The sequence below is a fragment of the Rhipicephalus microplus genome, chromosome 1 (genome assembly GCF_043290135.1).
Source record: "Rhipicephalus microplus isolate Deutch F79 chromosome 1, USDA_Rmic, whole genome shotgun sequence".
NCBI lineage: Eukaryota > Metazoa > Arthropoda > Arachnida > Ixodida > Ixodidae > Rhipicephalus > Rhipicephalus microplus.
This window is the reverse complement of record NC_134700.1, coordinates 260,547,638-260,561,190: the sequence shown is the minus strand read 5'-3', so window position 1 is coordinate 260,561,190 and position 13,553 is coordinate 260,547,638. Positions and strand designations below refer to the sequence as shown.

General features: G+C 46.2%; 1 protein-coding gene across 3 annotated transcripts in view; it reads left to right on the top strand.

Moving 5' to 3' along the window:
* LOC119169137 (lachesin-like) overlaps positions 1-13,553 on the top strand; it is a 157,691-nt gene that overhangs the window by 133,919 nt on the left and 10,219 nt on the right. For all 3 annotated transcript variants that reach the window (XM_075893930.1, XM_075893936.1, XM_075893928.1), the window contains exons 6-8: positions 5,611-5,901; positions 11,551-11,664; positions 13,430-13,516. In XM_075893930.1, coding sequence (XP_075750045.1) covers positions 5,611-5,901; positions 11,551-11,664; positions 13,430-13,516 — 492 coding nt within the window. The remainder of the gene's footprint in view (positions 1-5,610; positions 5,902-11,550; positions 11,665-13,429; positions 13,517-13,553) is intronic.

The window sequence follows — 13,553 nt, the reverse complement described above, 5'->3', positions numbered from 1 at the left end:
CTTTATACTATGTTAGCAAAAAATATTATAAGACGCAAGACGCCAACGTGTCTTCAGCTTTTTCAACTATTGTAAGACAGTAGCAGCGTTGGAGTCTCGACGGCGTTTATTAGGCCGAATCGCCTGATCAACGCTTCGAACGAAGACGACGTTTTTCGTGATGATGATGATTATATACCGATGAAGAAGATGAAGGTCAAACGTAGTGAATATTGTGCTTACACTAATTTCCCCCTCGCGCGGAACCGGCCAACTTGGGCGCTGTTTATGACGGTGGTGTATATCGCACGAATAATTTTAAGCGCGACACGTGAACAACCTCCGTATCACAAAAACGGCCGTTGGAAGGCATGACAACAGGGGTTACTCGATAGTTAACAGGAGACGTCTGCTCGACTATAGCGTAGGGGCCGATGAAACGTGAGTGAAACTTATCACACAGGCCGGGAACCCGCGTTGAGGTCCACAACAGTACTTGGTCTCCAGTATTGAAGAGAACTACGCAGTGGATGCCATCGTAGCGAGTCTTTGCTTTTGTTGGCTTGCCTCTGTATTGAGGTGGGCGCGTCGGTGACAATCGGTCAGGCGAGAGATTAAGTGTTCCATCGAAGACGATGACAGGTTCACAGGGACGTCAAAAAAGGAGATGTCGAACGGAGATGTCAGTTGCCGGCCATATCAGAGAAAGAATGGGGAATAGCCCGTGGTGCGCTGCGTAGCCGTATTGTACGTAAAAGTCACGAATGGCAGGATGGTATCCCAGTTGGTGTGTTCGGCGTTCATATACATAGATATCATGTCGGTCAAAGTTCGATGGAAGCGCTCTGTGAGGCCGTTAGTGCGGGGATAGTAGCTGGATGTCGTCTTATGAATCGTATTACATGCGTGGAGGACTTGTTCGAGTAGTTTCGAGAGAAACGCCTTACCGCGATCGCTCAATAGGATGCGTGGTGCACCATGTCTTATAAGCCCCGCCGCGGTGGTCTAGTGGCTAAGGTACTCGGCTGCTGACCCGCAGGTCGTGGGTTCAAATTCCGGCTGCGGCGGCTGCATTTCCGATGGAGGCGGAAATGTTGTAAGCCCGTGTGCTCAGATTTGGGTGCACGTTAAAGAACCCCAGGTGGTCGAAATTTCCGTAGCCCTCCACTACGGCGTCTCTCATAATCATATGATGGTTTTTAGACGTTAAACCCCACAAATCAATCAATCAACCATGTCTTATAAAGATTGCCTCCAGAAAAAATGTGGCAAGGTCCTCTGCTGATCCTGAAGAAAGCGCAGCTGTTTCGGCGTACTTTGTTAGGTGGCTAACTGCTGTGACAATCCAGCGCTTGCCGCTAGCTGATATTGGTAGTGGTCCGTAGAGGTCAATGCCAATGACATCGAAGGGAGCGTCAGGACACGGGAGAGGTTGTAGAAGACCGGCCGGGGAGGAAGTGGGTCGCTTGCGGCGTTGGCAGAGTGAGCATGACGCAACATATCGCGCTACGCAGTTGGAAAGCCCAGGCCAGGCAAAACGACTGCGGATGCGTTCATAGGTTTTTTGAAAGCCGAGATGACCAGCCTTGGTGTCATCGTGAAACGCCTCCAAATGTGCGCCCTTAGGGAACGAGGAACAGGAACCTAGCGCTGTCCTTCGGGGTGGAAGACAAAGCGGTAAAGGATTGAGTTTTCAGTCGTCGATAGGCGCGGGCGTCGGCGCTGTCGATAGGCGCGGGCGTCGGGAGGACGAGAGGAGCCTTCAATGCGCTGCATTCTAGAGCGACAGTAAGTGTCGCTGCGTTGGTGGGATGCAAATGTCTCGTTGCCGAAGGTAGAAAGAAAGTCGACAGCGGCGAGTGAATGAACTGACGGAGACTCTTTGATGGGTTCACTCACAGTTGGCGACAGGCCAGGAGTGCCTGATGAGGATTGTAAAGGACAGCGGCTAAAGGCATTGGCATTGTTGTGTTTCGTGCCGGATTTGTAGGTAACGTCAAACTCGTATTCTTGGAGACGAAGTATCCAGTGACCCAGACGTCCACACAAATTCTTCAACGTCGACAACCAGCACAAAGCGTGGTGATCAGTGACGACGGTAAAGTGGCGGCCGTGAAGGTATGGTCGAAACTTCTGGATGGCCCAGACAACGTGGAGACACTCCTGCTCGGTGATGGTGTAGTTTTTCTCTGCTGCTGTGAGGGTGCGACTAGCGTATGCGATCACACGTTCGCCATAACGCTCTGTTCGTTGCAAAATTACAGCGCCGAGTCCGTGTCCGCTGGAATCAGTATGGAGGAGAGTGGGCGCGGAGTTATCAAAATGACAAAGCACTGGCTCAGACGTGAGGGAACGTTTCAAGGTGTCAAATCCATTTGGCATTCGTCGAACCATAAGTTTGACGCTCCCGAAGAAAGGAGTTGGTGAAGTGGTGCGGCAATGCTGGCGAAGTCTCGTATAAAGCGCTGGAAGTATGACGAAAGGCCAAGAAAGCTTCGGAACTCTTTGGCGCGTTGAGGCACCGGGAAGTGAAGAATGGTGGCAATCTTGTCGGGACCAGGCCGGATTCCATCTTTGCTGACGAGATGTCCAAGTACTTTATTACTTTTGCTTGCAAAGTGGCACTTCTTGGTGTTGAGCTGAAAGCCAGCAGCTTCGAGACACGTCAGAACTTCATCCGGGCGCTGCAAGTGCTGCTCGAATGTTGAAGAAAATATGACGATGTCCTCAAGGTAACATAAGCATGTTTTCCACTTAAAGCCCCACCATACAGTGTCTATCAGTCGTTCAAACGTTGCTGGTGCACTGCAGAGGCCGAAAGGCATGACGTTAAATTCGTAAAGTCCGTCGGGTGTGGCAAAGACAGTTTTTTCCTTGTCATCCTCGTGCGTTAGAATTTGCCAATAACCAGAGCGCAGGTCAAGGCTCGAAAAATATTCCGCTCCTTGTAAGGAATCTAAGGCTTCATCAATACGAGGCAAGGGATATACGTCTTTTCTGGTAACTTTGTTTAATGCGCGGTAGTCAACGCAGAATCGCACCGAACCGTCTTTTTTTCGTACGTGAACGACAGGTGACGACCAAGGGCTTGAGAAGCAGCGGATGATGTTGTGCCTGAGCATATCAGGAACGTGCTTGTCGATGATCTCGCGTTCGCTGGAAGAAACACGGTATGGTTGACGACGGACAATAGAAGTTCCGTCGGTGTGTATGCGGTGAGCCACCGCAGAAGTCTTGCTTAGAGCAGTGGAATGTACGTCGAAAGAAAATTTATGTTTAGACAACAACGCCAGTAGTTCGTCTGTTTTCTGTGGAGTGAGATCCGTGCTGATGGTATTGTCGAGAGCCGTAGTAGGTGGAGCATCTGTTGGTATCGAACGTGACTCCACCAGACTGGTATCCGAAGCCACTACAGAGATAGGTTGTGTGTCCACGCTGGAAACTACAACAGTGCCTTTGGTCAGCAGAATCGGCTCATTGGTGATATTCAGTACTGCGATAAATGCGGTGCCGTTAGAGAAGCGGACAAGACTCGATGACAGTGCAATACCTCTGGATAGACAACGGGCTGATGGACTGACTAGGACATTACCACGGTCAATGGAGTCTGACATAACCGTGATAACGTGCTCGTGGTTAGGTGGCACAAGGAAGTCATTGGCTGTTCGTAGCCGGTCACGTGATGAGTTCGGGGAGATATCATCCGTCTCTCGCATATGTATGAGTCGTTGTCGACAAGAGATAGAAGCAGCAGCACCAGAAAGAAAGTCCCATCCTAAAATAAGCACAAAAGCTTAAAAAGCCAGCACGGCAAACTGAATATGATGCCGCATCCCATCAATGAAAACTCTAACAGTGCACTGTGCTGATGGCCGTATCTGCGAAGTCATTTGCGCTACGTAAGAAAGTGCCAGTATAAGGTGTGGTAACCTTACGTAGACTAGAACACAAATCCGCATGAATAACAGAAATAGCAGCCCCCGTGTCCACCAATGCCTGAACTGGTACCCCTTCCGCATACACTAATAACAAGTTGGCTGGCCCTCTGGAGGTCTTGGTTTGAGTGATGCAGCTTTCCCTCCAAAAACTGCACCAGCTAGTTTTCCGAGTGGTAGTCATAAGTAGGTGCAGGCGGTCTCAGAGGAGATGTTGAGCGTCACAGAGGTGAACAGGACCGGCGGCGTCCGGAATGGTAGGGCGAAGTGTGGAGAGTGGAGAAGTCAGAGAGAAAGAACGTGTCGTAGGGCGTCTCTGGTACTGGTTCGGGGATGGCTCCGAATCCCTTTAGTAAACGTCGTAGCCACGGCGTTCGTCCTGTTGGCGCTTGCGGCAAAATCGTGAAATATGGCCCCGAATTCCACAATAATAACATATTTGGTGAGGCGAGTGCCAGGGGGCGTAGTGTGCTGGAGCTGTCACAGGCGCTGGTAGTGGCGCTGGGACAGGCAAGTGTTGCGCAAATGCTGCTACGTTGGGCTTCGCAGGAACAGGATGCGCGTGCTAAACCAAGGCAGGTGGCATCGCAGCGACTTGCGCATACGTCATGGGTGGCGTTGGTGGCACCGTAGTGTTCTATAGGAGAGCACCAGCCATGAATGAGAGCTCCTCTTTGATGATGTCGCGCAGATTAGCAGATTGAGAGTGAGGCCGAGGGGCGGATGCACATGACAACTTTTGCGCTTGAAGTTCCTCGCGAATCAGAGTGCGAATCAGCGCACGCGAATCCGCATCCGTGGAAGGCCGGCTGTCACTGGCGTCTAGGTAGTCTGGGTGCAATCGAATGGCTTGCAGTTCATCAAGATGCTAACATGTGGTGGTGACGTCCTAAACGGTGGTGGGGTTTTTAACAGCCAAAGCGTTAAACGCGACATGGTCTATCCCTTAGATGATGTGGCGAACATGATCAGCTTCTGTCATCGCCTAGTTGATGCGCTGGCAAAGGGCAAGGACGTCTTCAATGTACGAAGTGTAAGTCTCCCCGGGATGTTGGGCACGCCCATCGAGCTTTCGTTTCGACACTTCGGAATGGATGTTCGGTTCCCCAAAAATCCTACGGACTTGTTGAGCAAAAGTAGGCCAATCCGGGAAGCTGCTCTCGTGGTTAAAAAAACCACGTTTTCGCGACATCGGACAGATAGAAGGCGACGTGACGAAGTATTTGAGGCTCATCCCATTGGTTATAAACACTGGTCATGTCGTATTCTTTCAGCCATACTTCAACGTCGTCACGTGGAAGACCAGAGAAGATGGGTGGGTCGCGCTGCCGGGCGTCGACGATCCACACAGGAATGGTTTGTTGGACGGGGATGCTGGATGTTCCGGGCAGTGGTTCTTGAGCCATGACAGCGGATGGGGGAAACAAGCGGCGACCCGAACGAAGCTCCAGGAAAACGTGACGTTGGAGAGGACTTGGGGATCGAAGCAGCCTCCACCCCACTATGTTCTTGTATGCATGCCCCTTATTTCTGTGTCACGGCAGGGTAGCTATAATTGCAGCAATGCTTTGCGATCTTGTCACGGTAATAAACAAAAAGTAGGGGTAACTGACATGTCTAGTTTTCTGTTTATGTTCATCATTTTTTTTTCAGAACTGATACGACGTATAATAAACGTGCATGTTTTTCTTTGCAGTCGCACCCATGATATGGATACCTAACCAGTTGGTCGGCGCGAGCATCGACACCGACGTGACACTGGACTGCAATCTGGAGTCACACCCCAAGTCGGTGACCTACTGGACGCGCAACACGGACACAATCATCCACCAGAATTCCAAGTACTCGGTCGTAACGGTGCAACACGCCATGTACAAGGTCCAAATGCAGCTCGTGATCCGCAGGCTCAAACCCGAAGACTTTGGCGAGTACCACTGCGTCGCCAAGAACTCGCTGGGCGAGACGGAGGGAACGATCAAGCTTTACGGTGAGACGAAAACCGCGCTGTCGTAATTCTTGTAGCAAAACGCTGCCACGCACTAACTAGGCTCTAAAAATACTCTAAGGCCCATCGCGAGTGGTAATAGATAAATATAATCCAACGTTGATGATTTGCTTCTTCGTGGATCAGTGGCTAACGACTCGCACTCACAAGCAAGTGCTCGGACGTTCAATTTCACGCGCCGGAGTCTTTTTCTGAACTGTGTTATCTTTCTTGCGTTTTCATACATATATGCACGTGTACATATACGGTGAATGATGATGACGTTGACACCGACGTTGGTGGCGAAATCCAGCCGAGAGTGTCTATACAATTGCTATCGCATAAAAAATGGGTCCTCAGCGCGACAGAGAGAAAACAGAGATAGAGGTAGGTTTACCAGATTATCCGGGTTGATAGGCTTTGTCGGGTAAGTTGAAAACAGTGGTATAGGTTGCGAGTGAACTCAGGACAAGGCACACAGGCATGATATAAAGAGGGGCTGTAAGAACAGTAGCTATAAACTGCCATCACGGATAGCACACACCTCTCTCACAGCCTTGTTGACGTCATGATTTTTCGAGAGCTCCTAAACCCCCACTTGGTGTTATCGAAGAAATGATATTTGAAAGACTAGTTAGAAACGCTTACTTTATGTGTACAGTTTTTTTTTCACAACCTATAGCCAGTAGCAAGTGCCAGAGATTTAAGGATTTGAGGACACTAGCCGTAGCTTTAGAAAACTTATGCAGTGCCTCTTTTTTTTAAAAACCAAGCTCACTGTGAATAGAATTTCACCCCTGATATGTTAAGCGGAATGAATTGATTTCAATGAGGACCTTTTGTATGACGTCGACAGCAGTCGAGTAGCACTTTCATCGCAAGGTGATGGAGGGAGCTCTTTTTTTTCCGGTTCTCAATTGCCAGGTTGAAGTGGTAATAAGGTGCTAAGAACGTTCCTTTGTTTTTTGACTACCGGTACGGGGTCCGCTCAGAGAGCAGCTCACGCCGCGCGAGGGCCGGCACGGTGCCAGAAATGAAGGCCTGCCTATGAACACGAAAGAAGCAAAGGAAGAGGAAGGGTGGCCCACTCCGACAACATAATCGAACGCGTTCATCACGTCCTTCTTAAAAGCGCATTTTTCTTAGGTCTGGCGAGGCCCTGAACCACGGCAGTATTCATGTCAGCTCTCAATTTTCTGTGCTTCAAAGCAGAAACGAAGTGTTTATTTTTTTAGCTCCCACTGCACTCTTCTCTTTTGTCGGCGTTCATTTGAAGTTCCAGCAAAGCTTTTTATGACTACTCGATTATGGGCACTGTGGGTGTACTCATATATCTAAGCCAGTACACACTCGCACGTCAGTGTGTGCGTGTGTTTAAGTTCGTTCGCGTGAAGGTGTGTGTGTGTGGTGTAAGGGGTGCGTTTGTTTAGACGCTTACATAATGGTTTATGGCAATCTTACTATTCATGTCCGTGTGTGTATGCGCGAGTGAGCCTGTATTGTGTGTTGTGCTGCGCATGTTCCCGTAGCCTCATGCACGTGCGTTCGATTACTTTTGAGCTCTTTCGTAGACGTCTAGTGTGTAGCAGGAAAACACCCCAATAAAAATGACATCTGTGCTTAAAGAACGGTAACTGTCAGGAAAATAAGGACAAATGAGCCACGCTGTACTGTACTTGGGTTTTTCATACGAAATGAGAGGGGGAGAGAAAACAAATCATGTGCGAATTACAAATAAAAAGCGTTTCGTATTACTCACTTTTTATTTCCATCTGCTCCTGTTCCCAAAAAACAAAACAAAAATCAAAGAAGGCGTTTGTATTTTACGTCTCGCTCAATACGCGCTTTTTTTTTTTGCCTCTCCGGCCATTTTTGAGACTATTCTCTTCACCGTCCACTCCTTAGTACTCTCAGTGCCTATTCATAACACGCAGCCTCAGAGGGTCGTTCCCTACAGCACACTGTTTGGGGAGCAGATGGGAGGAGGGAGAAGGGAGGGGAGGGGAGAGCAGAGGGGTGACTTGCCATCGCGAAAGAAGGATTTGTGGAGAGGAATTTCGCGCTTTTCCCGTAATTAAAACGTTAAATTCCCTTCTCCGCCCGCGCCTCGACTGCCCGCAAAGCCGAAAACCTGCGATTTGTATGTCTTTTTACGCACGCGCTGCTTTCCACTAGCGTCGTAAGTGCGTGTGTGTGGGACATTTTTTCATTATTTTTATTGCTTTGTACTTCGAGAAAATGAATTGCCTCCGTTCCTGGATCCCTTCTAACCGCAGGACCTTATATCTTGCTCCACTCGGACTTAACGCATGGCTGTTCACGAGGGTTTTGCTCGTCGTTGATTATTTTTTTTCGGGAACCCCGGGATGGCTTCCCTGTACGAAGGTTTTTTTTTCCATTTGTTGGCGAGCTTTGTCTGGCAAAAGAATTGAAATAATACATCTCCAGCTTACCTAATGTTTCTCGCGATATTTTCGAAGTGAGATCAGGGGATAAACACACTTTTCTCGATTATTTTTTAGTCTCTGGGTCGAATAGACATGTGATAATGATTATATGGTTGCGCGTTTATATTGTGTCGCAGAATTTATAATTGTAACAGTTAAGGTATGTCACCTCAGATTAAAACATTCAAAGCTATGTTCACTGATATTGACATTTTACTGACCCATTGTAGGTGTAACGCCTTTTGATCCCTTAGTTAGTAAATTTAAATATAAAGAGATACAGGGAGTTTATTATCGGCGTATAAACGTGCTGACATGCTACAATGTACTACTAAAATGCATTTAGTCGGCGTAAGCGTTTGAATGTATAAATTTCGTATTTCGAATACACGAAGCATAACCTTTGTTGTTCTTTGTGTCTGTGATGACACGGAAAGTCTACGCGAAGTGCGGTTACCGAAGGTTCTTTTTGTTATATTACGTTACAACATATTTAACTGTGCATGCCATCGGCTGGATTAAAACCGTGTGAAATTGCACTACGAAAGTACGCATGATGAATCCTAAGCAACTAGCTGTTCTTATAGTGAAAATGCCTTCTAAGTACAGTTTATCTTCATATTCCAGCTAAGTTTATATTAATATGAAAAAAAAGCAGTGCGCAACAGAACTGTAGTCTGCAGTCCTAACACTTGAAAATTGCAGCGAATTGGAAAACAAAGTTACAATTTTGTTGACTTGTATCGCTTGGTAAATTTTGTTCGCTAAACAATACTTTGAAAACAACAGGCCGTTCATTGGTTTATGGGTTTTAACGCCACAAAGTGATTCAGGGTTTGAGAGACGCTGTTGTGAGTGACTTCAAATAGCTGACCACCTGGGGTTCTGTATCGCGCCCTGAAATTGCACAGTACTCGACCATTGCGGACGATATCGTACCCGCGCCTATCGGGTCAGTGGTCAATTACACTAACCTCTGTGCCTCGACGTTCACCTAAAAGTGCGCTGTAGAAATCTAGCAGTGGCAGAGCATAAGGAGAAAAAGTGCCAAATACAGAAATATTGTTGCCGCTGTTTCCAATATTCTTTTTGCGATCCTCAGGTTGTGCACCTATAGGTACATACGCCATAAAGAGGCCTTAGTATGTGTATCTGCGCGTATACAATGGTTTCCGGCATAGATACTACTGCGCATATAAGACCACAGTCTAATAGAGAAAGAAAATGAGGACAACACGCTCACCAACCCAGTCATCGCTATTGTGTTAGCCAACAAACGGTTCCAGTTCCGCAACCGACTCGTGCTCTGAGGCCACATTGTCTCGTCACTGATGTCCTTGCGTAAGCCATGCCGCCATATGCAACGCCATTCTTTCGCAGCATTAACCTTCGCATTCCGCTGTTACCCAATACACGATGTCGCCAGGAAAAGACAACCAATCCGTCTCACTGAAGGAGGACTGTATACATGGGAGACCGGTTGTTACTCGTCTGGGCAAATATTTCCGGCAATGTCGAAGTGGATAGTTAGTGTTCTAGTTTTTTTTAATGTCTTACCGTAACTAGACCAGAACTAAACAGTTTGAGTAGCCACTGCAGTTAGCCACAAATGTCATATGCAACATATTAGGCAATGTCTTGGCAGTGACAACAAAAAAGTTTTGCGAACTTTGTTATTTTGCTATAAATATTCCCGACTGCAGAAGACGGTGATTCGTAGTCAGTGCTGTGATGACCTTCTGACATATGCCTCTCTCCCACATTTTCGCTTAGCTCTTCCAATAGTTACATTTGTTAGAAAGGTACTAACTGCGCTTATGTATTAAGGATTGATTGATATGTGAGGTTTAACGTCACAAAACCCTCACACGATTATGAGAGAGGCCGTGGTGGAAGGCTCCGGAAATTTCGACCACCTGGGGTTCTTTAACGTGCACCCAAACTGAGTACACGGGCCTACAACATTTTCGCCTTCATAGGAAATGCAGCCGCCACAGCCGGGATGCGAACCCGCGACTTGCGGGTCAGCAGCCGAGTACCTTACCGACTAGACCACCGCAGCGGGGCTATATATTAAGGAAAGTGTACAGGATAAGTAAAATCAAAGCCACCCTTTTTTGGTTATCACCTGCGCACTGATACTACTTTCTTAATGAATTCTTAGAAACGCGCCCAAGCTTCAATTTCTTCAAGATATTTATACCCAAGTCACACTGACAAGCTTAGTGTCATTATCAGCTAGTGCACTTAACACCCCGCAGCCCTATGGAAGCGGCCTGCTACACGAGACAGGGAAGTGTACTTGAGACAATGATGTTAATAACGACGAGTATTTAGTAGCGGAGCACATATTTGTTGCTTGAGTAAATCTTCCTTTGGTAGTATTGTGTCACAGTTATAAGCAGTCCTTATTATGGACATTATGCACAAATGCAGTGGCTTCAGTTATTGCGCGGCGTGCGCTGTGCATGCCTGTGGTGGTCGTGTCTGTAATCTGCCTAAGAGCGAGCCTAACATAGCGGCTTTCTTGTTGTATAGCATGTTTCAATGCATAACAACATTCCCAATAACGAAAAGAATATTTTGAAAACGTGGTGGACTCCGCTTCGGATAATGTCTATTTATTCTTTAGTCACTGATACCCTTGCTAATACCTGTGTCACACGTTGTACTACCGATCGCGATTAAGCCTCGTTGGGATCGAATTTCTCAACTCTGATTGGCTGTGGCTTTGGCAGCTTGCGTAAAGGAGCCAATCAAGATCATGAAGTTCCAACCGGATCATCCTCGATCCCGACCAAAAGTGGCAGTGTGACACCGGTATTAGACACTCCATCGCGGTAAAGCGAGTGTGACGAACGCAATCAGCAACAAGTGTGCTTTGTAGCGAGCGCCACTAAACGTTCACGCGTGTAACAGCGTACGAATAACACTAGTAGTGAAGTGTCCTCTCAAGGTGCACTTCAGTTGACCCGTGTAGCAGAATTAGCACACTCTCTGTACGTAACGTTAACTCTCTGCTTCTGTAGGATCTGGTGTGCATAGAAGTATTGCAGTTTGTGGATTACGTAATAATTAGTCAATCAGCTATCCGTAATTGTAAAGAGTTTTATGACCTGGGCTATTCAGCGGTAGGGAAGAGTGGGTTCATTGGCCGAGCGGCCTTTCCTGACAGGAAGCCCTTGCTTTTCTTTGAATGGTGCAGAGATTCCAGCCAGCTCGTCATCCACGTCACACTCGCCCGAGGCATTTCGAGCGAAATCGGAAAAAGTGCGCAACGGCCAAATGCGAAACTCCCTGACAAGGCCCAGCGATCGGGGTGAGTGTCTCCGAACACTCTCATTAGTGCAGAGCCATTAAGGCCAGTTGCGAACTTCTTTCTCAGTTGGAAGTGCAAACTAAACGCACTTTGGGTTTGCTTTGTACAGCTTTTAAAATTAAGCGCCGCAGTTCAAATATCGACTTGGGCGTTTGAATTCGTATAAAGTAGCTTCATTTGTACCATTATTTGAAGTGCTTTTAAAATCAATCAATCAATCAATCAATCAATCAGTGAAGGCACTTTTTAAATCAATTTATGGCGCACACTGCTAAGCTTGCGTCTTAATAATTTTTTTAGAGCTTAGCACTGCGTTTAGCCAGCGCAAATTGTCATACATTTAGTAAGCATTGCTTACATCAAAATGATTCATAAAATGTGAAAGAACCAGCACGCATTCGGAATTAAAGTTGTCTTTTAATGCACCCCGTAAGTAGATCGTGCCAGTTCAATAGAAGAGGCACACTGTTTAAAACTGGAGCAACAGTTTTTTTAAGCTATCAAAGTAAACAAATTGCTTAGAAACTGCTATCCTTTCAAAGTTATAAGCTGGTAAGTCTTACTAGAATACATTGCTGGACGAGTTAGTTCATTTTCTGAAAAGAAGTCTCACACTTCTATTAGCTGTCTAAAGGATATACATGGCCTCGTTAGTACACTTCGGTAACTGGATGAATAATAGCCGACATATTTCTGGTGAAGGAGAAGCCCTAATATGCAAGATAAATTCCCGCATACTTTACTTGGCTTGATTATTTGTTGGTAATCGTTGAAGGGGATGAAAATGCACACAACGAGCTAACCTATACTGTCCTTTGAGCATTATTCAGAAGAAATCTTCTGACAAGTTTTCTGTTGTTATTGCTTTGGCAAAACTCTTGGACAATCCTGACTGTAGTGTAAAGGGTATCATGACGAGGTGTTCTATGTCAACTGTGTGATAAAAAATTTGTATCCACGCATGTCTTCTTTATTTAAAAATGCAGGTTGTTACAAGTCCTTATAGGGAATGTCATTTTAGGAGTATTATCAACACTTCTGATTATTGATAGCTCTATATTATTTCCTAGAATGATCGTACAGCGACGAACATATTGTTATCCCACCAATCTTTGATATCGCTGCGATATATTCGTATCCCATGCCGCTTGTTGTGATTACTCGGCAGAATATCAATAAATAAAGCTGGGGTAAATTGGCAAGATGATCAAAAACTCAAACGTAATCTTGCATTTTTGTTTACTTTACTCACCCCATCATTCGTGTTATACAGCAAATCTTTTAAATGACGAACGGTGTTTTTTACAATCTGGAAATAGGCGTAGAATGACGTTTTTGTTTGAAATAGTTTACGCACTAAAAACTAAGCAGTATCTTCAATTTAAGCTTTTTAAACGCTCCTTGAGGAAGTGCGTAGGAATGCGACTTTGCCGATGTATTTTTTCTAATCTTTGTTTTTTGTTTTTACGATACAGAGGACTTGAAGCCTTTCGTTATCGAATATCGCATTATATCAAATATTGCACAAGTGCATATAGAAAATTTTTCATATATGCACTCTTTTATGTTGTACTGAAGAGGCGTCCGCTTTTTTCTTCAACTTTTTAACCGTTTGTGACTAGTTAACTGTGAATACTAGAAGACAGATGCTTAGCAATATTTTGCAGCACCTTCACCTGTACGCATTCGAGAAATAATTCAGAAGAATTCTGCTAGGATGACAAGCACAAGGAAACGTTATATGCGCTTCTCATCTTTCATGCAGCTGTGGTGACGACAAAACCCCAGGATCTGTCTGAGGCTTCCAGAGACCAGAGGCCGTCTTACACACCCGCTGTTGTGAAAATTAGAGGTAAGTTGCATTCGCTTGGTGCCGTGCACTCTTTTGT